The sequence below is a fragment of the Lipotes vexillifer genome, unplaced genomic scaffold (assembly GCF_000442215.2).
Source record: "Lipotes vexillifer unplaced genomic scaffold, Lipotes_vexillifer_v1.1 scaffold629, whole genome shotgun sequence".
NCBI classification, from domain to species: Eukaryota; Metazoa; Chordata; class Mammalia; order Artiodactyla; family Lipotidae; genus Lipotes; species Lipotes vexillifer.
The window spans coordinates 116,501-143,164 of record NW_006774188.1 but is presented as its reverse complement, the minus strand read 5'-3'; the positions used below and the strand labels follow the sequence as shown (position 1 = coordinate 143,164).

At 37.0% G+C, this 26,664-nt stretch overlaps 1 protein-coding gene across 1 annotated transcript in view; it reads left to right on the top strand.

Annotated features, from left to right (window-relative positions):
• The window catches only part of RAD51B (RAD51 paralog B), a gene marked incomplete at its 3' end in the record, with an annotated part of 51,235 nt that extends 26,275 nt beyond the window's left edge, over positions 1 to 24,960 (top strand). Inside the window, exons 4-6 of the mRNA XM_007449032.1 lie at positions 11,098 to 11,234; positions 22,752 to 22,871; positions 24,777 to 24,960. Coding sequence (XP_007449094.1) covers positions 11,098 to 11,234; positions 22,752 to 22,871; positions 24,777 to 24,960 — 441 coding nt within the window. The remainder of the gene's footprint in view (positions 1 to 11,097; positions 11,235 to 22,751; positions 22,872 to 24,776) is intronic.
• Between the last annotated feature and the right edge of the window lie 1,704 nt (positions 24,961 to 26,664).

Here is a 26,664-nt window from a genome sequence, read left to right as displayed (position 1 = left end):
TTTCCCTTCCTTTTAAAAAGATATGGTCAAAGGTTTGAGTATTTTATAGTCTTTTCAAAGAACTGTGCTTTTTGTTTTGGTTCTTTGATGGTTTTGTCTTCTACCTCAATGACTTTTGTTATTTTCTTATTATCTCCCTCTATCTAATTGTGTTTTTTCTGGGATTCTTATCACCACCCCCCAACTTTTTAAATTACACATTTAATTAATTAATTTTCAGTTTTTCTTCTTTTTACTCTGAGCTTGTAAGGCTACGAATTTTTCTTCCTGCATTCTTTTTTGTGATAAAGTATTTTCATTTTTATTTAGTTCTAATAGTATTTAAAAATTTCGATTATGATTACTTCTTTAACTTATGTTTTTTTGGAATGTTTGAATATCTAAATTATTTAATTAAAAATTTACCTTTCCCATTTTTTTTTGTTTGTTTTTTGTTTTTTTGCGGTATGCTGGCCTCTCACTGTTGTGGCCTCTCCCATTGCGGAGCACAGGCTCCGGACACGCAGGTTCAGCGGCCATGGCTCACAGGCCCAGCTGCTCTGCGGCATGTGGGATCTTCCCAGACCAGGGCACAAACCCGCGTCCCCTGCATCGGCAGGCGGACTCTCAATCACTGCGCCACCAGGGAAGCCCTACCTTTCACATTTTAATTAGATTGTTAACCTAATTGCATTTTGGTCAGAGAATTTTGTGTGATATTGAGTCTCAGAAATTTTCTGAGACTTCTTGTTGTTGTTGTTTTTAAATATTTATTTATTTATTTATTTTTATTTGGTAGCGCCAGGTCTTAGTTGCAGCAGGCGGGCTCCTTAGTTGCGGCAGACAAGCTCCTTAGTTGTGGCTCAAGGGCTCCTTAGTTGCAGCTCGCCGGTTCCTTAGTTGCGGCATATGAACTCTTAGTTGTGGCATGCATGTGGGATCTAGTTCCCTGACCAGGGATCAAACCTAGGCCCCCTGCATTGGGAGCATGGAGTCTTAACCACTGTGCCACCAGGGTAGTCCCTGAAACTTGTTTTAAGGATTAATATGTGATCAACTTTTGTAAGTGTCCCGTGTGTGCATGAGAAGAATGATTATTCTCTAATGATTATATGTTCTGCCTACGGCCATTAAATTAAGCTTGTAATTTGGGTTGTTCAACTCTTTATCTTTGCTGATTTTGTTTTTCTCAACCTGACCTGATACTAATTCAGAGAGGGTTATTAAAATACTCCATTATATTGTTAACAAATTTACTTGTAGTTTTATTATTTTGTATATTTTGAGCCTATTTTATTATGTTTAAATTAACATATTTAGAATTGTGTATTCCTGGAGAACTGAACAATGTACAATGGTTCTTCTATGTAGCACTTGTCACCATTACAGGTTTACTGTTTGTGTGATTAGTTAATGTATGTCTTTCTCATTGGAGAATAAATTCCAAGTGGGCAGGGATTGTCTTATTCTTCTTATTATTACATCCACAGTATTAGCACAGGTAGAAGGTACATAATAAGTATTAATTGAATGAATGAACTTGTTTTCATTTATTTATTTTTTAGCAGTTCTTTAGTACTTGTTTGCTATAATGTTTTGGTTCTTGCTGTCTCTCCTACACTCTTCCTCTTTGGTCTTTGAATAAGCCAAACTAGGAACTTTTAATGTTATTGCTCTTTCATGGTACAGTATTTATTTTCACTTGTATGCCATTTGTTTTTTCAAATTATCAATATAGTACATTTAAGGAATATGATTTTTCTACTTAACTGATTTTTTATTAATAAACATCAGTGATTCTTTTATTTTAGGAGTTTTTTTCTTACAAGTTTTAAAGTTGAATATCTCTGATTCTATATATCTATATCTACATATTTATTTATATAATTGTGGTTACATACTGCTGTTTAACAAATCATTCCAAAACTTTGTGGTGAGAAACATCAATAAATGCTTATTATCTCACACAGTTTCTGTGAGTCAGGAATTCAGAAGCAGCTTAGCTGGCTGTATTTGGTTCTGGTCTCTCATGAGATTACAGTTAAGATATTGGCGGAGGCTGCCATTATCTGAAAACTTGACTAGAGCTGGAGGAGATGCCTCCAAAGTGGCTCACTGACCTACAGAACTGTGAGATAATAAACGGGTGTTGTTTCAAAGCTGCTAGGTTTGTGGTCATTTGTTACATAGCAGTAACTCATACAGGTCTCAGTGGAGATGTCTAACTAAATTGCATTGCACGATCTTTGTTTCTGGTGAAAAGTTCAAACCTGGAGTCCTGGATATCAGATAGAAGTTAGATCTGTTGAAGGTAAGAGGTAAGGCATCTAGCTGAGTAAACTTAGAGTAGGCCTGGAGATGACTTGAGGGAGGAAGAATAAATCTGGAAACATTCTGCTGTCACTTTTATAGCTGCTCTTTCCTGACTCTGACTTCAAAACACCCTAATTTATTTATCATCAGTTTTGATTTATGTGAACTGCACTGAATCTGTGTATGTTCAGTTATAGCACCAAGATTAAAAGTGGAATTAGAGAAGTGCTACTCATGCCAAAGGCAAAGCAGCAGAGGAGAAATCAAAGAGAAACCAACTATGCTGAATCACTAATGGAAGTAAGCTACAGGACTTTGTCTCATTCCCAGAGAACATCAAATTCCTCACTTATGGAATATATAAGCAGATAATTCTGCATCTATTATAACAGTATTGGTAGTAAAGATATGTTTGAAGTTTAAACTTTAAATGTTTGCATTATGTGGAGATCAGACCATGTAATGGTAGCCTTCTCACATGAAGTAATACAGATCAGATCAGTGTTTCTCAATTTTTTTTTCATTATCACCCCCTAAGGAGCTTTTTAGACATTTTTTCCCCTAATAAACCCCCGCCCCCCATGAGATTTTAATACCGTAAATATACTGTATATCTGTTTATGTACTGTATGTAGTTCTGTGCTTTATATGGGAAAAGAGTAAAATCCCTCCTCCCCAATTAAAACCAAGTTTTGCCTTTGGGGTCACTATCATCCCTGCTGAGAGTGCATGACAAAGATGCTGATGTGATTAGGTAAAATTAAAGGTTGTATTTAAAGGGATCATTAAAAAAGGTATTTTCATACTGTAATCCAGAGATTACAGGACTAGAGTACTGGTCCAAACTCATGTCAGCAAAAAGAGATGTAGCATCTGCATGTCTTTTTTGGAGAGTACCTCTGGAATGGTAAACCTGTGAAGCACTGACAAATCTTTATAACATTTAAGAGTAATGATTATACCCAGATCCTTGCTGTAAATAATGAGAAACAATGTAGCATGTGTCTACATTATTTGTGTTTCCTGAGTCATTTCTATGCTTTGTTCATGATTTAAGGAGACCAGGTGTCCTCCTTGAGTAGGGCAGTTTGCTTTGGAAGTGACCATCCTACTGTCCCAAAAAGGTAGAGGCAGGACGCCAAAGTCCTGTTTCGGCTTCCTAACTTTTCCTCAGAACAGGTAAATATTTCAGTTCTGCTTCTTTTTAGTTGGCAGGGTGGGCTGTGGTCTAAAGATCACAGGAGACAATAAGTCAGGGCTTGTAAATTCAAGTGACCACAAGGGCCTTGGCATATATAGAAATGTATCAACAGTGAAGTATAAAACATAAATACTTTATCAGTCAATTTTGGCTGCTCAAGTCTGCTTACAACATCAGCAAACAGTAATTTTTCTTGCTCATGGGTCTGCAGGTTGGCCAGGGTGGGTCTCATCTCCTTCAAGCTGCAGTCAGATTCTGGTCTGCTCCACGTGCAGCAACAGCAGTAGGAAAACTAGGGAGAGATTTCTAATCAGCGTTCCTTGATCTGCTGATGGGATTTGTTTATCCTGCCCAGTGTTTTGAAAGGCAGGACAACCAGGCCTTTGTCCTAGTACAGGAGTTTAGCATACGTGGTTGATTGAATCATTGTTCCTAATTCTTCATTCATTTCCTGATTAAGAAATGAACATCTTTCTCCATAAAGGTTTCATAAAGTCTTTTATATGGCACATATTATATGATTGTTAAATAAATTATTATATCTCTTGACAGTTTGATTTTTTTTTTTTTTTTTTTACTGTGTAGCTTGTGGTACTTGTCATTTCCATGTCCTCTTGCTTTTTTTCTGTTCTGTTCCCCTCCCTTCTTTTTCTCCTTCCCTTCCCATTTACTTTAAAAACAGCAGTTGTCAGTATTGAGTAAGAGGGAGTGGTGGAGAGAATTTAAGATATGAAATCTTCCACTGTTGATATAAAGTAATTTAAAATCAAGATTTCTTTCACAAGGCAAAGAGCTACCCAACCTTTCTGATATTGTTTGCTTTTTGTTTCTTTGTTTGTTTGTTTTAAGGATTCAGAGAGTGACTCTTAAAAAGAATTCTGTAGGTCTGAAGACCTAATCGTATTTATACATAATAGTAGAGCACATGGAGACGGGTAGTTAGATGCTGGGGGAAGGGGGTCATTAAAAAGATGCTATGGGCTTCCCTGGTGGCGCAGTGGTTGAGAGTCTGCCTGCCGATGCAGGGGACACGGGTTCGTGCCCCTGTCCGGGAAGATCCCACATGCCGCGGAGCTGCTGGACCCGTGAGCCATGGCCGCTGAACCTGCGCGTCTGGAGCCTGTGCTCTGCAACGGGAGAGGCCACAACAGTGAGAGGCCCGCACCGCAAAAAAAAAAAAAAAAAAAAAAATGCTGTGACGTTTCCACATGCTCTTTTCTCAGATCAGAACCAGGCAGTCCTTAAATTTTCTCTGCAAAGTATTGGCTTGGTGGATTGCCCCATCCTCATGCCCCTATTTTGAATGTGCGGAAGAGTTACTAGGTAAGATTTTAGGCCCCAGTAGGTCCAGGTTTCACATTCATCTTTACCAGTGAATCTTTTTTAAGACTAAAATGACTAGGCTTCATTTTCACTTTAATATAATTAGACTTTCTTTTCTTGGTAATAATTCTATTCCGCCTTTAAAGCAATTGCTAATATTTGCTTCCTTGTTGATATTCTAGTGATCTTCACTACCGGTTGTTTTCTTTCTGTTCTTTTACATTTCTCATGCAGGATTGTTGAAACTCAGGCTCTAACTGTATGAAGCTAATTGTATTTTACTGGTGTCTTCCGTGTGTAAATGCTGTATTCACTCTGAGTTTCCAAGAAGCAAATCACTTAGACTATTCTGGTTTGGCATGTTCTCTCTTTCTAACCACCATTGGAGCTGAACCTGGGAACTGAACACAATTTGAAATTTTGTGGTTTGGCTGCTAGAAGTCAGAGCTAAACTATCTGAAGCTAAAAATTATTAATGTTGAAATATTTTAACCCACTAAGTAAACCTGAAAAAATAATGAAATTTAACTCCAGCCAGCCCATAAAAATTGCATATAGCATATTTTTTTGAGGTTAGAAAGAGAGGAAAAATATATGAAAAGGATCTGAGATTGCTAAAGGATTAGAAATTAGTTATTATAGTTTAAAGAAAATGTTAATATCCAAATTCGAATGCAAAGTAAAGCAAGCATACAAAAGCCAAATGAACCCAGAAATCTTATGTTATTCATGTGATATTCTACTTTTCTCAAGACTGTACTGAATCAGTACATAAAAATAATGATGCAAAGTGAGAGAGAGGCATGAACATATATACACTACCAAATGTAAGGTAGATAGCTAGTGGGAAGCAGCCGCATAGCACAGGGAGATCAGCTCGGTGCTTTGTGACCGCCTGGAGGGGTGGGATAGGGAGGGTGGGAGGGAGGGAGACGCAGGTGGGAAGAGATATGGGAACATATGTATATGTATAACTGATTCACTTTGTTATAAAGCAGAAACTAACACACCATTGTAAAGCAATTGTACCCCAATAAAGATGTTAAAAAAAAATAATGATGTAGGTAAAATACCAGTTGCACTTGTTTAACTTCAGATTTTTTTTTTACATGTTTTCTTTGAAGATGGAATAATAAGATAACACCTTACAGTATCATGGTATTTGATACTTTACTGAATATATTCATATATAACATCTTAAAAAATGTTTTTAAATTGAGGGCTTGTTTCACCTTTCCACTAAAAATCACAAAGCATTTCATGGGTTTAAGCTCATTAAATCTTAGAACATATCTAAAACCGGGCATGTAGATACTATGTATAGAAAGGAAGTCCTTTGTTCCTCCGTTAGTTAGCACTCTGAAGAGTCATCATTTCTCATTTTCAAGATCCCCTTTCAACTATTATTGATAGAAGTTTCCTTTGCTCTGATGTCTGGTGATTAATTTTATCCATGTTGTCCTTGATGATGATAAAAGGTCCATGAAGTGTTTTGGGCTCTTCAAAACTACCAGTCTCCAAAGGACAGTATGTAAGATGGTCCATTGGGTTGTGGGAAAAAGATATTAGAACTTTTATTGGTATTTCAGTTTAAAACATGAAATAAACCTTTATTGATATTTAATAAGTGGATTGACACTGGCATCCTTACTTGGTCTGTATGTTCGACTGTCATGTGTCAGGTATAGTCCATGAGGAAAGGATACAGAAGGTTGACAGGGGCACCTTGATTGTATCTTTATTTTCAACATATTGGGATGAATTATAGTTCTGCATGTACCTAGTTAGGTGGATTTATTGATTTAACTAAATCATAACTCACAAAGCAGACAAATGGCATACAAAGATTCCTGCAAAGAAACTATATATTGAAGGCAATACTAATAATGTGAGCAGAAGTGAACCACATGTACATAAAAGTCAGAGCTGATGACTCTCCTACAATTAATGAAGTAAAAATCAATGACAGTCTAATCTCATCTGTGAAGACATCCAAAAAATTTGAAATTATAAAGAAAACAGTTTGATATATGGAATTGTATCCATTATTGTTAACAGTGAAACTTCCTGTTATTTTGTTCCTTGAAATACTGGCAAATGATAGTAGGAAGCCATCATAGTTAAGAAACATCACAGGAAGACGAACCTCCACAGGTTTTTCAGTGACTTTTAAAGTCATGTGATAAATATTCAATATCTAGAAAAATTTCACTAAAATTAATGATAGATATTTAAAAGCCTCTTTTGGGTTTTCTTAAGAGCAAAAGACCAAATGCAATACATTGTTAATACTGTCAGGGACACTCTTGTTCTTCCTGTCCTGTTACAGTAAAGTGGATGAAATAAGACATGGGAAACAACATGGCAACAACGTAAGTGGATTCTTTTGTGAATAAATACTTTCAGATGGAAAGCATCGCTGATGATAAGCATCAAGAATTAAAACAAGTTATTCATTGTGGAAAGATGCTATATAATAAAAGTACAGAAGTTTCTAACAGGGCCCAGATTATCGTATTAATAAGCTAGATTCTGTTTCAGTAATGAAATACATGAACTAAATTATTTTTGGACCACAGAAGTAAAGATGTGTCAAGGAAGATATATTCTCAAAAATAAATGACTTCTTGAATATAAAGCAATGTTTATGAGGGAATTTCCTGGTAGTAATGTTAATGTTCTGATTTTGACAGGGGTTTAGATTGCATATGTATATACATTTGCTGGAACTCATCAAATGATACACTCAAGATTTGGGCATTTCACTGTGTGTAAAATTTACCTTAAAATGAAAAAAAATAATACACATTAAACTCAGGTTAGTTATATACACATTGAACTGTTAGGGGAAAGTATATTTATGTCTTTGACTTACTTTGAAATGCATTTAAAAACATCTAAGATGGATTGATGAATGGATAGAAGGATGGATTGATGGATAGTATAGTGTAGTAGTATACTGTACTATAGTATAGTAACAATAAAATGGCAGTTGCAGAGTCTAGGTGGTGGGTATACGAATGTTCTCTGTAAAACTCTGAATTTTTCGGTTACATCATCCTTAGGCAGTCTATAGCAACACAGAAGCTGATGTCAGATGTGTGAAGAGTGCTTCAGGATGGTACAATTTTTATAAGAACCTGACTGGTAAAGTATTGACTCTTTGTAGTATAGTCTGTAATGAGACGAAGAGTGACCATGAAAGTCATTTGAATCACAAGAGCTTCTTTGGTTATCTCACAGCAAAGATAGTAAAAGACTGTTGGATTTAAATATGGGTGAAACTTTTATTTTTGAGTGAAACTTTTTTAAAATGAAAGGACAAGATATGTCAAATTTGCTGACACTTTTTGTATAACAAGTGGCTGTGTAATATGCCACCTAGCAGATTGAAAATCAAGCAAGCAAGCAACCAATGGAACACTCTTACTCCATCCCTTCAAAGTAAAGGATATTTTTACAATGAGTGCGAAAGTAACTGCTTCTTAAAAGACAGAGATCAAAATACAGAGTGTTTTTCAAATCATTGCTTGGAAATGTTTCTTTTATCATGTGATTTTTGTCATCAAAGATGTGTATCTTGTGAAAACTTTACTATCTGCACACTTTTAAAAACTTTAACAATATTTTCTATACTGTTAAGAAATCTTCCAAATAGTTTCCTTTGATTGTGAAACCAGTTATTAAAAGTGTTAAAAGTCAATATATTTTGATTAGTTTACAAGAATAATTAGTTGAGGGGCTTCCCTGGTGGCGCAGTGGTTGAGAATCTGCCTGCTAATGCAGGGGACATGGGTTCGAGCCCTGGTCTGGGAAGATCCCACATGCTGCGGAGCAACTAGGCCCGTGAGCCACAACTACTGAGCCTGCGCCTCTGGAGCCTGTGCTCTGCAACAAGAGAGGCCGCGATAGTGAGAGACCCGTGCACCGCGATGGAGTGGCCGCCGCTTGCCACAACTAGAGAAAGCCCTCACACAGAAACGAAGACCCAACACAGCCCTAAATAAATAAATAAATGCTCCTGTTCTCTGTTTAAAAAAAAAAAAGAATAATTAGTTGATATGAGGGAAGATGGAAATTTATTAGCCAGAGTTCAACAAAAACTTTTGATAATTGAAAAAGGTATTAAAAATAATGATTTCCTAAGTACAACAAATCATGTATTTCTTTAATTTCAATCCTTGCAGTTTTGCAATTATCACCTTCTCAACTGTAGAGCCATTGCAATTAAGTACTGAAATAAGCAGAACTTAGGAACTAATATTTCAGTTACTGAATTACAAAATATTTAAATCAATATTTAAAAAACAGCATACATAGTTTCATTTATTTTCATTATTATCTTTGCTCCACTAAAAGTGCTAATAAGTTTTTATGGGAGTAAAAAGATCTATACAACTAATATATGTTATGAAACTATTGATTTGTATTGTATTTTAGAATTAAAACAAGATATGAAACTATTTTTAAGTGCTTGTAATCTTTATTTTTTAATCCCTATTTTATGTGGTTTTATACTGCATAGAATGTATTAGTAAAATAGTATATATATAATACATATGCATATATTGGAGGTTCATACTAAAATTTTTTTTTTTTTTGGTTTGTTCGTTGGAGTATGTAATCAAAGAACTTTGGAGTTTTCACTGATCGCTCATGATCTGGCACACTGTTATTGCTAGCAGCAATTATTTATCCTAAAAGTCTATATCATTGTTTTAGAGATTATAAATCAGCACATGGTTTCTAGCTTGTGAGCCTTTGTTTTTTTTAATGTTACGCTTTGATAAATGAAGTTTACCCTTACTCTAAATTCCAAAAACAGTGGTTCTCAAATGTAGAGCAGCATCAGTGTCAACTTATTAGAAATGTAAATTTTCAGGCCCTATTTCAGACCTATTGTTAACCAGAAATGCTGGTTAATGAGCTTGCCAGGTGATTCTAATGTTCACTCATGTTTGAGAACCATTGGCCTCCATGATTTAGACTCCTGGGTCATCCCTTCTTATTTCTTCCTGCTTCATAGTATATCTGAGGCAGTTTCCTCAGATCTCGTATGTCTCCGTCTTAGCTTGGAATTCTGTTCATCTCTACCTGAGATTTTCTTCTCTCCCTTCCTCCTCTTCTTTTCCCTTCTTCCTGTTGTGAAAAATTGTTCATTAGTGTTATCCTCACAGAAGGGATAGTGTTTTGGTTCTTAAAATTAGGATGCCACAGCCGGTATGACAAATAGCGTGTTAAAGGGGATATTTTTAATATTTTCAAATTAATTTTTGTTAACTACTTCCTGTTGGACTCAAATATGCGTGTGATTAACGTCCTATTCTTTTCCATCTATATACTCTTGTTTTTGAATTTTATAATCTCAAAATAGCTTTCCACCAACTAAAATTTTAAAATATACACTTCAAAGTATGAATCACCTAGATTCAGTAATTATTGAATTTTGTTTTATTTGCTTTATCTCTCTTCTACACAGACACACACACACACACACAGACACATACACTTTTATTTATTTATTTTTTTTCTTTTTTGTGGTATGCAGACCTCTCACTGTTGTGGCCTCTCCCGTTGCGGAGCACAGGCTCCAGACGCCCAGGCTCAGCAGCCATGGCTCACGGGCCCAGCTGCTCCGTGGCACGTGGGATCTTCCCGGACCAGGGCACGAACCCGTGTCCCCTGCATCGGCAGGCAGACTCTCAACCACTGTGCCACGAGGGAAGCTCCAGACACATACACTTTTTTTCTGATTCATTTGAAATTAAATTGTATATATCAATACCTTTTACTCTTAAATACTTTTAAGAATAAAGATCAAAGTACCTTTTAGTGGGACTAGTACAAATGTACTAGTACTAGTACAAAATTGTTTTGAAAGGCCAATTTATAACAAATGCTAAACCAGTTATTAAAGCCTCTTAAATATTTTCAAGATCTTTCTATAAATGTCTTAATGAGGAAAAGGTATAGAACTCCAAGTTGTGAATTTATAAATGAATCCTCAAGGCTTTCTCAACCAGTTTTTCATCTGAACTACAGAACACAGAGGATGGTCTGGGTGACTATTTTCTCATTTCTCCCAGGGATGGTGCATAACTAGTACCAATTCAGATGCATAGGGGAGAAGTTAATTTATTACATACAAGGGGCATATTAGAATGTTCTCTCTGGGGACCCAGGTTAGTTGGACTGTATATGTAGCAAGTTCTTAAAAGGATTTTGCTTTGATTAGATTGTAATGTTTATACAAATAACACTTTTTTTTTTTTAAATTTTAGATTACAGGTCCACCAGGTTGTGGAAAAACTCAGTTTTGTATAATGATGAGCATTTTGGCTACATTACCTACCAACATGGGAGGATTAGAAGGAGCTGTTGTGTACATTGACACGGAGTCAGCATTTAGTGCTGAAAGGTGGGAGATTTTATTATTTTTCATTATAATGCTTTATTTTTGTAACTTATATACAGCATGTAACATTTACAAACAAGTTAACATTTTTATTTTTGAGAATACAGAGTGTTAGATACTGTTTTAAAGGAATTTTCCTTTTAAAATTAACACAGGTAGCAATTTCTTTTTGCCTTTTTTATCCCTTTCTTATTGGTTTGAGTGGGGTTCCTGAATAAGCTGTGTTTTGCAGAAAGTCAGGAAGAAACAAGTTTAAGAAACAGAGAGGTATGTAAGTAGAAAATGGAGAAGAGGGGATGTTAATAAGACACAAAAGGTAAAAGCTGCTTTGTAAGTAATTACTAGTTGGAAGTAAAATATTAGTGAATGGAAAAATCGCAATTTTCAAAACATTTGTTGCTTGAGAAATATTTTACTTTAATCTTTGAAATAGTGTGGTATTAAATGCAAGAAACACACCGATGATAAGTATATGCATGCTTAGAAAGAAAAGATTTCCTTAGTTTGGCAAGGACCTTTATTTTAACATTCTATGAGAAAGGCATTCAGTCATTTGTGTAACTCTGTATACCTGAAGATAAGTCTGATCTCCTCTTCCCCTGCTCTGATTGACGTTGATAAGTAGCAGTGCTTTATATATCTAGAGAATGACTCAATTCTGCTTTCTTAGCCAAGGTATAGTATAGGTATAGTTCTTTGGGTCTGACTCTAGTTATGTCACAGTGAATCTTACTTATTTCTCTCTAAGAGTACTACAAAGATCAAAGTGTATTACCTGACCAGATAAATTTCAAATGGCTTATTTTGCCTAGAGCTTATTTGCTTTGTTCTACATCTCTTGATTATCTATTCTTTCTAAGTATATGCCACTGGTTTGTCAGCTCTTTGAGTTTGTGTTATATCTTTGTATCTTGAAAGCCAAATCCTATGACTGACACATACTAACTGCTCAGAAAATGTTTGATAAATGAAGGAATTGACAGGTATTGCTCTCAGATCGTGGAATCCAGATACCATTTCCTACTAAAAGGAACGAGGGTTCCATGGGGGAATGGCTGATTCTAGCTATGGAGCAGAAAGTTTTGTTTGTTTGTTTGTTTTAGTAAAAGGCAAAAGATTTATTCAATCTGAAGAGAAACTAGAGTATTAGGAGGTTTTTAAGTTGAGTCTGAAACATCTTATCTGATGGCAAGAAAGCTATCAAAGACTAGCTAAGAGAGTGTCAGAAGGACTCTGGAGTCAACCTGCAGAGCTCCCACTGGCCAAAGATGAAACAAATTGAGCACCAGTAGAACAATAATAGAAGTTGATTGAAACACATGGAATATGTTTAAATTCATGAGTCTGTAATATTAAGAAATGAAAAGCAGGACTTCCCTGGTGGCACAGTGGTTGAGAATCCACCTGTCAATGCAGGGGTCATGGGTTCGAGCCCTGATCTGGGAAGACCCCACATACCGTGGAGCAACTAAGCCCGTGCACCACACCTACTGAGCCTGCGCTCTAGAGCCTGTGAACCACAACTACTGAGCCCGCATGCCACAGCTACAGATGCCTGCATGCCTAGAGCCTGTGCTCCACAACAAGAGAAGCCACCACAATTAGAAGCCTGTGCACCACAATGAAGAGTAGCCCTCGCTCTCTGCAACTAGAGAAAGCCCATGCGCAGCATCGAAGACCCAACACAGCCAAAAATAAATAAATTAATAAAATGAAAAGCAACAAATTGATCACCATTGGAGAATTCTGGAGAAGCAACTTATTTTGAAAATGAGTTAAAAAAAAAAAAAAGAAAATCAACATTTATTCTCTTTTCAATACGAACTGTATTACTAAGTAACAAATATGTCTTTTTTATAGAAGTATTCCAATAATAAATGATGAAGGAATGATACAATATAACCAAATTATAAACCCTAATAATCTGGTGATCTAGGAACTGAATATCGTGATATAATAAATACATATTTTGTTGTCATCCTGGTTACCGACAAACGAACTTCTAAAACCTTTGGAATTTCCTGAGTGATAGAGCTGAGAGGAGCATAATTTGTTATTCGTAATTAGCCCCTTTCCAACCATACCTGAGCTTATGCTAATTAGATGACTCTTGGTGGGCCCCTAGATTGCATCTGAAGGGGGCTGGTTGCCTGAGGAACTGGTCATGTGATTATAGGGTTGAACTTTCAGCCCTACCTCCCCAACCTCTGAGGAGGGAAGAGGGACTAGGAATGGATCAATCAGCATTCCCATTTAATGAATCATGCCCATGTAATGGAATCTCCACCAAACCCTCTAACTGGTAGGGTTTGGAGAGCTTCTGGGTTGGTGAACACATTGAGGTGCTGGGGGGGATGGTACTCCCGATTTATAGCTGGTTGGTCTGAAGTACCAGAGGCCCGGGACTTGTGATTGAAGACTGAAGTGGGGGCAGCCTTGTGAATCTGAGCCTTTAACCTGCGGTGTCTGAGTTAACTCCTAGTAGTTTGTGTTAGAATTGAATTGACGTCTAGGACACCCAGTTGGTGTCCATAGGGAACTGGAAAATTGCTTAGTATAGAAAACCCACACGTTTGGTGTCAGAAGTGTTGTGAATAAAAACAGTTCATAAACAGAAAAGTGTGCTAGTATCACAAAAAGGCAACCAGTCATTGTGGTACTTGCTGATGGAAGAATAATCAAACCAGAAAGTGATCAAGCTTTCAGATCCAACGACCAGTTTACAACATATACACATAAGAGAGCAACATATGAAACTACACCCGAGGGATGTAATCAGAAAATCCAAACTGTGGAAAACAACAAACAACAATTTGTAGGATTAAAAAAAAAGAGTTGGAGGATAAACCTTTGGATTAAAAGAGACTTAAAAGATGTATTGAGGACATTTAGGTTGCTTCCATGTCCTGGCTATTGTAAATAATGCTGGAAAGAACATTGGGGTGCATGTATCTTTTTGAATTATAGTTTTCTCAGGATATATGCCCAGTAGTAGGAGTGCTGGGTCATATGGTAGTTCTATTTTTAGGGAACCTCCATACTGTTCTCTATAGTGGCTGTATCAATTTACATTCCCACCAACAGTATTACTCAGCCATAAAGAGGAATGAAATTGGGTCATTTGTAGAGATGTGGATGGACCTAGAGTCTGTCATACAGAGTGAAGTAAGTCAGAAAGAGAAAAACAAATATCGTATATTAGCGCATATATGTGGAATTTAGAAAAATGGTACAGATGATCCTATTTGCAGGGCAGGAATAGAGTTGCAGACATAGAGAACAGACATGTGGACACAGGGGGGAAGGGGAGGGTGGGATGAATTGGGAGATTAGGATAGACATATATACACTACCATGTGTAAACTAGATAGCTAGTAGGAACCTGCTGTATAGCACAGGGAACTCAGCTTGGTGCTCTGTGATGACCTAGATGGGTGGGATGGGTGGGAGGGAGATCCGAGAGAGGGGATATATGTATACATATAGCTGATTCACTTCATTGTACAGCAGAAACTAACGTAACATTGTAAAGCAATTATACTTCAATAAAAAAAAAAAATAGAGCTTAAAAAAACGTATTGGGCTTCCCTGGTGGCGCAGTGGTTGAGAGTCTGCCTGTCGATGCAGGGGACACGGGCTCGTGCCCTGGTCCTGGAAGATCCCACATGCCGCAGAGCGGCTGGGCCCGTGAGCCATGGCCGCTGAGCCTGCGCATCCCAAGCTTGTGCTCCGGAATGGGAGAGGCCACAACAGTGAGAGGCCCGCGTACTGCAAAAAGAAAAAGCAAAAGCAAAAACAAAAAAAATGTATTGCTCACATCACATTGTACACCTTAAACTTACACAATGTTATATGTCAATTATATCTCAATAAAGCTGGGAAAAAGACATAGTGATCAATTGTAATGTGATGAACTTATTTGGATCCTTAACAAATAAATGGTAAAAAAACAACAACAACAGAAGCATAAACATTTGACACCACTGGAAATCTGAACGTTGAAACATTTGATATTAAAGCTGATACAGACAAATATATTTGATGCTAAATCTGGTAAAGACACTGGCTCACTCAGGTTGTCCAGGTGAAAGGTACTCTTTAAAATGCCAATGACTAGCTTTCAACTCATAAGCCAAGAAGGTATTAAATAGCCAATTAGGTAATAAATAGCTAATGTATAAATAGCTCTTACAAAGGTCCTGGGGCATTTGCTTAAAGAATTGAAGGATTAAGGTTATTCTGATAACAGCAGTTTAGTTCACTGTAATTGGATTCTTGCTTTTTTTGCACCACTTTCAAAGCTGAGTTTACAATGTCTTCTTAAACTGTTGCATTATTTCATTGTTATCAGCATTACAGTTAAGAGTAGGTTAAAAACCTATCAGTGAATTAGGTGAAATCCAGTAGCAGGTGACTAGTCTACATTCTCCGTATTAATTTGTGGAGATTTTTGTTTTTCTTTGTCTTTGCATTTAGTCTAATTGGCTACTTTTTGCATTCTCTGTATTAATTATTTTCCTTCATTATCTTTTCCTGCCTATGTACATATTACTTAGTACTTGCATTAGAGGCAGGCTGGAAAATGGAGTGGTAAAATTTTTGTCCCTTTTGTTGGAATTATGTTGCATAATTCACAGGGAACTCTTATGAAGGTCATTTGAAGACAAGGGTTGAGATTTATATTGTTTTTATTTTTCTAGTCTATTCTCCACAACGCTTGAAAAGTGTGATGATCTGGTGCTAGGATCAGGTGGAATCAAAGGTCCCTATGCTCTATGCTCTTTTGTATAGATGCCAGACTTGGTGTTCTTTTAGTGACTTCTGGAGTTCGTCATGGCAGGTCAGAGCATGGAGCTGGCTCTGTGATGCTTGGTCACATTTCATTTGTGCTGTTACAATATTGTTTGATTCCTATTTGGAGTTACTGGGGAAGGTTGGTCAATCAGTTAGGGAAGCTTTCTCCTGCAAGCAACTGGATACACAAAGAACAGCAGCTTAAACAACAAGAGGTTTATATTTTTCCCCATAACAGGAAGACCTGAGTAGGTCGTTGCTGGCACTGGTTCTGTCTCTCAGTGACGATAGAGACCTAGGGCTGGTACATTTTAGGCATAATATCCATTCTGTGCTTGAGTCAGTGAGAAGAGAAAGAGCCAATTATATCTTTTATCAGGAAAATATGCTCTTCAGAGTAGCCGCTTCCTCCCTTCTGCTGATTTTCTTTTCACGCTCTGGAATCCTTCTGCAGACTTCTCACTTGGTCACCCGTACATGCAAGGGAGGATGGAAAAGTGAGGGCAAAACATATTTGTAACAAGTGTGATGGGGCTGGTTAACATAACTGCTTGAGTAAAATTGGGGTTCCCATAGCAAGGAAGAAGTGGGAATGGATATTGGTAGGTAATTAATAGTGTCTCCCACAACTGGGATAGTTTTTGGACTTAGATAAGAGATAAAGCAGGAAAATATAAGACCCAAAAAGGAATATGCTTTAGCTTTCTGTATGTCTCTGTATGGATAATTGTCTCCATTTTGTCCTCCAAACAAGCTCTCCGAAAAGCACAAATGAGGGCTTCCCTGGTGGCACAGTGGTTAAGAATACGCCTGCCAATGCAGAGGACATGGGTTTGAGCCTTGGTCTGGGAAGATCCCATGGGCTGTGGAGCAAATAAGCCCGCATGCTGCAACTACTGAACCTACGTGCTGCAACCACCGAAGCCCACATTCCGAGAGCCCATGCTCCACAACAAGAGAAGCCACCGCAGTGAGAAGCCCGCACACTGCAATGAAGACCCAACGCAGCCAAAAATAAATAAATAAAATAAATGAATTTTTAAAAATCAGTTAAAAAAGAAAAACACAAATGTGAAAGTGAATTGAAGGATTAACATGAAGGAAGATTAAGGGATTAACATATAGAGAATTTAGGGTAAGTGGAAAATAATTTCTGTCAATAAGTTGCTAGATATCTTTTTATCAAGAAGGAGGAAGAAAACAGAGGAAGAATAAATAAAAATAAGTGAAGTTTAAAATGTATTAAAAAAAAAAAGAAAGGATTTCCTTGCTGGTGCAGTGGTTAAGAGTCCGCCTGCCAATGCAGGAGACACGGGTCCTGGTCCAGGAGGATTCCACATGCCGCGGAGCAACTAAGCCCTTGTGCCACAACTACTGAGACTGAACTCTAGAGCCCACCAGCCACAACTACTGAGCCCACGTGCCACAACTACTGAAGCCTGCACACCTAGAGCCCGTGCTCCACAACAAGAGAAGCCACTGCAATGAGAAGCCCGTGCACCACAACGAAGAGTAGCCCCTGCTTGCCACAACTAGAGAAAGCCTGCACGCAGCAACGAAGACCACGCAGCCTAAAATTAAAGAAAGAAAGAAAGAAAAAAAAAGAAAAAAGAAAACCTTGAGTTGATATACTTAAAAGCACTTTGGAATGCTTAGTTATATATATTTTTAAAGCAATACACTAGCTAGCTCATTTTTACATATTTTTGAGAAGTACGTTAATCATGCTTGTTCATCACAGGCTGCAATTGTATTTCTGTACTGCTTAATAATTAGATAATAGTATACTCTGGTGCTAAACCCTCAGGTACTAGGGACTGCCTTGGGGAGAGGGGAGTGCTAAACAGGCAGAGTTCTGGATCTCCTTCTTCTGATTGATTCAGAAAAAGTCTGTTTTTATTTGTTTTACCTATTGGACTTATGCTTAGGTCTCATATAGTCTTAGATGCTATATGCTGTACATACCTTGAGAATATAGATAAATAGGTTAGTGACCTGTCTATGGAAATTTTTGCAGCCATGAAAATTCCAGTATACATAAATTGAATGAATACTATATTATCCCTATTGGGGATAATTAGAAAAAGATGGAAATGGAGGTTAAGAATAAAAAAGGAAGGTAATATGGGTGGTAGTAGTAATAGAAATTTTTGAAATAAAACTTTGGGAGGAATAAAATGGATAAAGGAAAATAAAGCAGTCTTAGAACTGCAAGTGGAATGTGAGTGAGGAAGACGGAGGGATCTGGGGAAGCAGGAGATGGGACCCAGGACCCTGGAAGGTGGAGACTTGGGGAGGTGGGACATAGAATTGGAATTGTAAGAGGCAGAAGTAGACATTCCTGAGATGTCATGAAATCAGAAGAGCTTTGAAAACTAGGAAGAAAGATGTAGTCCAACAGGGGAGGAAGAAAATCAAGTAATCACAAAATTATAAAATTATAACTATTATAACTAAGTATACAGAGGAGAGGTATATGTTGTGTTGGTACCATGTGGAAGCAATGGCCAAGCTTAGATCTGAAGGAAGTTTTGTACTTGGTGTTAATGTCATTTCTGAGGGTGCCAAGTACCCTTTAATTCCTACCAAACTACCTAGAGTATCACTCTTTCTGAACCAGTGTATCAGGGAGAGGCATGTAGTGGTAGTGCCCAGCATGACTTTGGCTGATTCTGGAGGCAATACCAGTGTGGTCTTAGGACCATTTACCTACTTGCTAGTTGGTACAAATCCAGATCTTTAACCCAGGGGGCAAACAACAGGGGAGATAAATTCCCTTTTACCGTTTTTTGAGATGGTTTCATGAGTCTGAGTAGGTTTTTCTTAGTTCAGTTCCAGCTGTCCTGTCATTTGTGAATCGAGGTGAATTAGTGGTGAGGGAGATCCTGAAGAGTTTTTATGATAGAAAATGAAAATTAGTCATAAGTACTTATTATCACTAAAACAAAACATTGGAATATTCTGGAATCTGTAAGGAACTAATAGATTCACGTTATTATACTTTGTAATACCACAGTATGAAGCAAGTACATATTGAATTAATGAACAGGAAAGTATTACATGAAGCTTTGAGAAACCATAAACTTATATTTCAGCACATTTATGATGCTAGATTTCAACTAAAGTTTTGGAAAAGTTTTTTATTTTATTTTTTTACATTAAGCATGTGTTTGGTTTCAAGTTCGCACGTGGTCACTAATGTAAAGCTTTTCTTTTATAAAAGAGCTGTGAAGTAACAGGAGGAACTTATAACAAAAACCTTGATCTGAATCCAGTCTTCTCCACTTTAGTGAATGGTAATTCCATTTCTCCAGCTGCTCATCCGATTAGTCAAGAAATCCCTTCGATCCTCTATGGAACTGTATCTGGAGTGCAGTTACTTCTAATCACCTGATCTGTTCTCTAGGTCAAGTCATCATCTCTATCTGGACCACAGGCACTAGCTGATCTTGCTGTCACCCTTGCCTCTCCATAGCCTCCTCTACATTTGGTAGCTAGAGTGATTCTTTAAGAAAAGAAAAGAAGTTGGATCATGTCAGTCCTGATCCTAGGTTTCGCATTTTCCTAAGTGAAATCTTAAAAAAAAACCCCAAAAACCCACAAACATAAAAATCTTATGTGATCTTGGCCCCTGGCTAGCTCTCTCACCTTATTCCCTTTTATTCCACCTCTTGGTTCCTGTGTTCCAGCTACTACAAGCCTCCTTGTTATTCCTCCAACACCCGAGGCATCTTCCCACATCTGGACTTTTGCACTTGCTGTAATTCTCTGTTCCTGTGTGCTGTTTCACTGGATAGCCACATGGTTCACTTTCTCATCTCCCTTAAACCTTTGCTCAAATGTCACCGTATTAAAGAGGCTTTCCCAGACTACCCTCCATGAAATAGCTCTTCTGTCTGTCACAATCTGTTACCTTAACCTGATTCACTTTTCTTTAAAGCACATATTATCCGACATGTTAATATATATTTATTTGTTTGTCTTTCTCAGTAGCATGTAAGTTCCATGAGGGAAGGATTTTTTTGTTTTGTTTTCTTGTTGTTGTTCATAGCTGTATCCTTAGCTCCTAGAATGGTGCCTCGCATATTAGGTCCTCAGATATTGAATGAATGAATCTTAAATGCATCTTTTGAAAAGAGTACTTTTAATAAAAAAGATGTCCACTAGATGGCACTGCTTTCAAATTTTATGTAATTAATGTCTGGGAGGAAAACATAAGATCTTTTCTTTTGCTTGTTGTAACCAAAAAAGATCTTCGTGGTGAAGATTGTCATAAGAAATTCTACGATTAATGTGAGGCATATAGAATACTACATTTGTATTTGGTTTTTGATTTATATATTTTTAGATACTTTTTCTAAAATAAAAAACATTTGGAGAAACATAGAAAATGACAGCATATTCGTGTGTAAATATCCATTTGATATAGGTATTCAGCATGATAACTGTGGATAAGGTTAGTTCAGGTCCACACATTGACCACCCTCCTTCTGAGGTGCCTTTAATGGAATGAGAGAGCAGAAATAGTTTCCAGAGCCTTTGACTATCAAGCTGCTGGTTGAAATCCAGCCTAGTGTTAGATTCAGAAAATTATTACTGTCTGTCAGCTGTTCAGTTGTTGTTGCCAATGACTTAGGTACTCTCAGTCTTGTTCCTAATCGACTGGGTATCCAAATTTTGAAAAACTTCCATGTTCTGGCAGGTGTCACCATCCCTATCCTATTAAAAATCAGCAGGTTCCAAGTGTCAGAGCTTTTTATCTGACTTCTCTGACTAGCACTAAACTCGGCAAATAGTTGCCCTAATCAAGAAATTTACACATTTTCCCCAGACTCTCAAAATTTGCCCGTTCTGCTTTGCCAGTGTCATCTCATTTCTTCTTGCTTTCATCACTTACCTCATTTCCTCCTTTTTTTCTAGTCCCTGTGCCTCCCTCTCTCAAGTACTTTTCCTGAATGATCATTTGATCCATTCTGTACTCAACTTTTTACACAACTTTCGGTACTATTCCTTACTCCTAAAGTAATTTTTCCTCTTCTTGTTCAAACCAATGATGCCTTTTCTTTTCACATTGTTCAAAATATACTTTTTTGTTTGTTTGTTTGTTTTTTTGCGGTATGCGGGCCTCTCACACTTGTGGCCTCTCCCGTTGCGGGGCACAGGCTCCAGATGCACAGGCTCAGCGGCCATGGCTCACTGGCCCAGCCACTCGGCGGCATGTGGGATCTTCCCAGACCGGGGCACGAACCCGTGTACCCTGCATCGGCAGGCGGACTCTCAAACACTGCGCCACCAGGGAAGCCCCCAAAATATACTTTTTAAGGAATGTTATTAACTAGTTTTTTTTTTTTTCTTTCCTGTTTCTCTTTCATTTCTGAGTATGGCATATGTGAGGAACTTATTTTATCTCTTTAACATTCTCAGCTTCTTCTTGGAGCTCATTAACTATTTAGAAATGAAAACACTATTCTTTTATACTTTTGTGTTGTTAAATGGAACATAAAATATAGGATGGTTTTAGTATATATAGTCCTTCCTCCCAGCCACCCTTGGATGGTTAAGTATGGGGCTAATAAGGTATCATTTTAAATAGGAGACAATTACACTCAAAGATTTACATTTTGTATTTTTAGCCTGAAATATTTGAAATTTCTAATAACGATTATAGTTGCATCTGTTTCAACTTGTCACTCTCTAATGCTCGGCCTACCGCATGCATTAGATGGCCTACCCCATGCATTAGATCTAGCTTTGAGGTCGGAATTCAGTGTTTAGAAAATAATTTTTTGTTTACTAAGGAAATATTGGACACATCCATTTGTTTAGAAAATAGTTTCCTGTTTACCAAAGAACTATTGGATAGCACTTATTTTGTATGTATTTAAGTTTTAATTGAGAAAACATATTTTTCTGGTCTGAGACATGGAGATTTACTGATATCTGATTATTAGAATGATAATATTCTATATTCAAATATATTTCATTTCTGAAAATGAAAGAGTTTTTCTTATTTACTAAACATATGGTGCTAGTCAAATTTTCATTTATAAAAAAACATATTTTTATGTTAAACCTCAGAGATATTGCTTGCTCAACATTAGATGAGATTAAAAGCCCTTGCTAGGTTTGTGCTCTGACTGGTAATCTCTTTTAGTGCTTACAAACAAGGGCTTACATTCCATAATTGTATATGAAGCCATTTTGCTTATACCTGCTCTTTTTTTTTTTTAATACCCGCTCTATTGATAAGGCTTTTTTTCCAGTGTTACTTATGGCTTATGAGTTTCCTAAGTAAAATTTATGTGGCCTTAAATATTGACTATTTTTATTTATTTATTTATTTTAATTTTTTTGGTACCATTTTTAAAGGTTACTTTCCATTTAGTTATTACAAAATATTGGCTACATTCCCCATGTTGTACAATATACCCTCGAGCCTATCTTAAACCCAGTAGTTTGAACCTCCCACACCCCGAACCCTGTATTGCCCCTCCCCGCCCCTCCCCACTGGTAACCACTAGTTTGTTCTCTGTATCTATGAGTCTGCCTCTTTTTTGTTATATTCACTAGTTGTATTTTTTTAGATTCCACATATAGGTGATATCTTACAGTATTCATATTTCTCTGTCTGACTCATTTCACTTAGCATAATGCCCTCCATTCATGTTGCTGCAAATGGCAAAAAAATATTGACTGTTTTTGCCTGTGCTATTTTTTCCTCCACAGACTGGTTGAGATAGCAGAATCTCGTTTTCCCAGATACTTTAACACTGAAGAAAAATTACTTTTGACAAGCAGTAAAGTTCATCTTTATCGGGAACTCAGCTGTGATGAAGTTCTACAAAGGTATGCTGTCTTAGATTTTGGTATTTTAGTAATACTTTGAAGATTTATTTTTTTTCATGTTTTCAGCTTCTGAGTAAAAAATAGTCCCTACAAATTAGGATTATGAGAAGTAATTATTTCAGTGTTCTTTATTTACTACTATTGGTTGAAGTATTTCTTTAAAAATGAAAAATATTTTAAATGAATAAAATGTTTTCGATTTAACTAATTAAGTGGTATGTTATGTACTGTTCTATTAACCAATTACCCCAAAGTTTAGCAGCTTAAAACAGTAAACATCTGTTATCTCACATAGTTTTTGAGGGTTAGGTATCTGGGAATGGCTTAGCTGAGTATTTCAGGCTCAGCGTTGCTCAAGAGCTTGCAGTTAAGCTGTTGACCAGGGTTGTAGTCATCTCAAGGGTCACCTGAGGCTGGAGAATCTTAGAGAATTCCAGGATCATTCATGTAGTTGCTGGAAGGCCTCCCTTCCTTCCTGGAGAGGCCTCTAGTTCTCACTATGCGGGTCTCTCCATAGGGCTGCTTACAACATGTTGTTGACTGAAAAAAAAAAAAAAGCACACAACCTAAAAGTTGAGAATTATGTTTTATTCAGCAGACATACTGAGGACTTAAGCCTAGGAGGCAGCCTCTCAGATAGCTCTGAGGGACTGCTCCGAAGAGGTAAGGGAGAAGCCAGGATATAGGAGTTTTTGCAACAAAAACAAGGTAGTTGAAACATCAAAAAATTACTGTTAATTAAAGAAAAAACAAACATCTTGAGTTAATGAATTTAGCACTTTTGTACGTATGGGAAGATGCAAGAGTCTGGGCTCATTGAAATCATTCCTTTGATATGTACCTTAACTGTCTAGGGCCAGTATCTTGCTTTTCTCTATTCTGAATTCCCTCAGGGTGCACAATCAGGGCAGCTGCAGTGGCTGATGGCTTGATGGCCTCAACATCCTTTGTTTACTGATGTGGCAGGTGACATTTTTGGTCCACAATGGTATCTTGCCTCTGCCAGAGTCAGTGCTCTGAGAGAGAGTGGGCAAGTAAGAAAGAGCCCAAGATGGATGCTGTAGACCTTCACAACCTACTCTCAGAAACGGTGTACTGTCATTTTGTCATATGCTATTGGTCCACAGGACAACCCTGGTACAATGTGGGAGGGGACTCCACAAGGATGTGAATACCAGGAGGTGGGAGTAAATAGGGACCATTTTGGAGCCTGGCTACGGCAAGCAGTTTTGCTCTAAACTGGAGCTTTAGCAGTATCATAAGAAAACCAAGGGAGCTTCCCTGGTGGTGCAGTGGTTGAGAATCTGCCTGCCAATGAAGGGGACATGGGTTCGAGCCCTGGTCTGGGAAGATCCCACATGCCGCAGAGCAACTGGGCCCGTGAGCCACAACTACTGAGCCTGTGTGTCTGGAGCCTGTGCTCTGCAACAAGACAGGCTGCGACAGTGAGAGGCCCACACACCTCGATGAAGAGTGGCCCCCGCTTGCCACAACTAGAGAAAGCCCTCGCACAGAAACGAAGACCCAACAGAGCCAAAATAAATAAATTAATTAATTAAAAAAAAAAGTGGATAAGCAGTAAAATCTACATTTGAGCTGATACATGTCAGAAGAGAAGTAAATATCGACACGTTTCACATTTGAGGTAGGTTAGATAAATGTTTGATTAAAAAGAAAAGGAAACCAAGGAGTGAAGCTAAATGAAAACATTTTGGCCTATTTCCCAAAGAGTGCAATATATATAGAAGAGCTGAAAATAATGTATGTTTATTGAATATCTGCAATAATTATTGCAACTTAGGGAAGAATAGTTTGTTGTTTTAAAGGTAGTTAACCTTTCCATGCCCTATTTTTTAAAATTATACCTTAAATTTATCCACTATTTTATAAATTCTGCTTTTACAGGATTGAATCCTTGGAAGAAGAAATTATTTCAAAAGGAGTTAAACTTGTGATTATTGACTCTGTTGCTTCTGTGGTAAGAAAGGAGTTTGATACACAACTTCAGGGCAACATGAGAGAAAGGAACAAGTTCTTGGCAAGAGAAGCAGCCTCTTTGAAGTATTTGGCTGAGGAATTTTCAATCCCAGTAAGTTTTTCTTTTTCTTTTTTTCCTCTTTCTTTCTTTTTTTCCTTTCTTTTATATTTTCACTAACTTATAACATCAAATAATATAATTAAAAGGAAATTAAAACATGACTTTTTAATGGTAGCACAGTCTAATTGCTATAGCAAATACCACCATCTTCTAAAATTTGTTCATCTCTTGAGATTATTTCATCCTTTTCACAATTTGAGCCTAAGAAGATTTAAATATTGTTTTCCAAAGTTCCTATAGTCAGTACTTTTCTTCTCTCTCATTGTTTAGTCTTTGTGTATGTTTTTATATTACTTTTATCACACTGAGATAAGTAATAAGTATTAAAACTCCATGAAATTGCCTGTGTCTGTTTCTATACAGCTTTTTTTTTTTATGGCAGAAGTTGTCAGTTTTATAAGTATTTAAGGTTTAGATACTGTTATTGTGTTCAGTGCTGTTTTGTACACCATAGGATTTGGTTTGCTTCAAAAGCCAGAGGTTGATTTTTTAGGGTGTTTGGAGTGATAGTAATGAAAGTGTAAGTAAGGAAAACTTGAAAAATTACTCTTGGCATGACTTTCAGTAGTGGGAATTGTGATCAGGAAATCTGAAGATGAGGTGTATTGCAAGGGTTTGTGCTGGGTAAGCTATGAGTACTAAGTTATATTCCCGTTAGCAGTGTGTGGGAGAGTGCAGCTTGCTCTGAAGTCTCACCAACATTTAGCATTGTCAGGCTTTTCAATTTTAGCCATGCATCATCTCAACAGAAGATAGGAAAATTCCTTAAACTGAGATAAAATTTAGTGATGATTTTATAATTTTTAGATTTGTTTGGAAAATTAAAACCTTGGATCTTTGTAACATAGAGAATATGTACTGTTAGTGGAAACTACCACATAGCCTTTGAGATTGATAAACCTAAGCAAGAATCGAGGGGGAAAATGTGGCATTCAAAAAGTTCTACATGTTTGAATGGCTTTTAAATTCATATTTTGGATTATATGGTATAATTCCTGGTGAATCGAGTGCTGTAAAGCTTATCTTGGATGATGCTTATCTTTTAAATTTTATTATAGTTGCTTAAAAGGACAAATTCAAATCCATATTTTCCCTGGTCAAGGAGAATAAGAGAATTTAAAAATATTTTATAGAGTTACTTGATTGAATGGAAAAGTTAAGTATATATGTTTATTTTATTCATATTGTTGTCTACTTAATCTTGTGTAAAATATGAAAATTCACTTTTTAAAAGTTATATTTGTTTGTTTTTATTTATTTAAAATATTTATTTATTTATTTGGTTGCGCCAGGTCTTAGTTGTGGCAGGCAGGCTCCTTAGTTGTGGCATGCGAACTCTTAGTTGAGGCACGCATGTGGGATCTAGCCCTGACCTGGGCCTCCTGCATTGGGAGCGTGGAGTCTTATCCGCTGGGCCACCAGGGAGGTCCCTGTTTGCTTTTAAATTGTAATTGTAGGCTAATGTATTTCAGTTTTTTCTGAGGTGATTATTTATTTTCCTGAGTGAGAAAGGGGCTCTTCTTTTTTGTTTTTAATAGAGCCCTCTGAAAGAATAGGTACTTAGTATCCTCATATCCTTCTGTCTTTGCCTTTGTTTTTCTGTTCAGAGGTAAATGCAGAATATAACATGTGCTTATGTAACACAGTATGGTATTGGTTTTTCTGACAAATCAGTATTGGTTTTAGAAGGCTTTG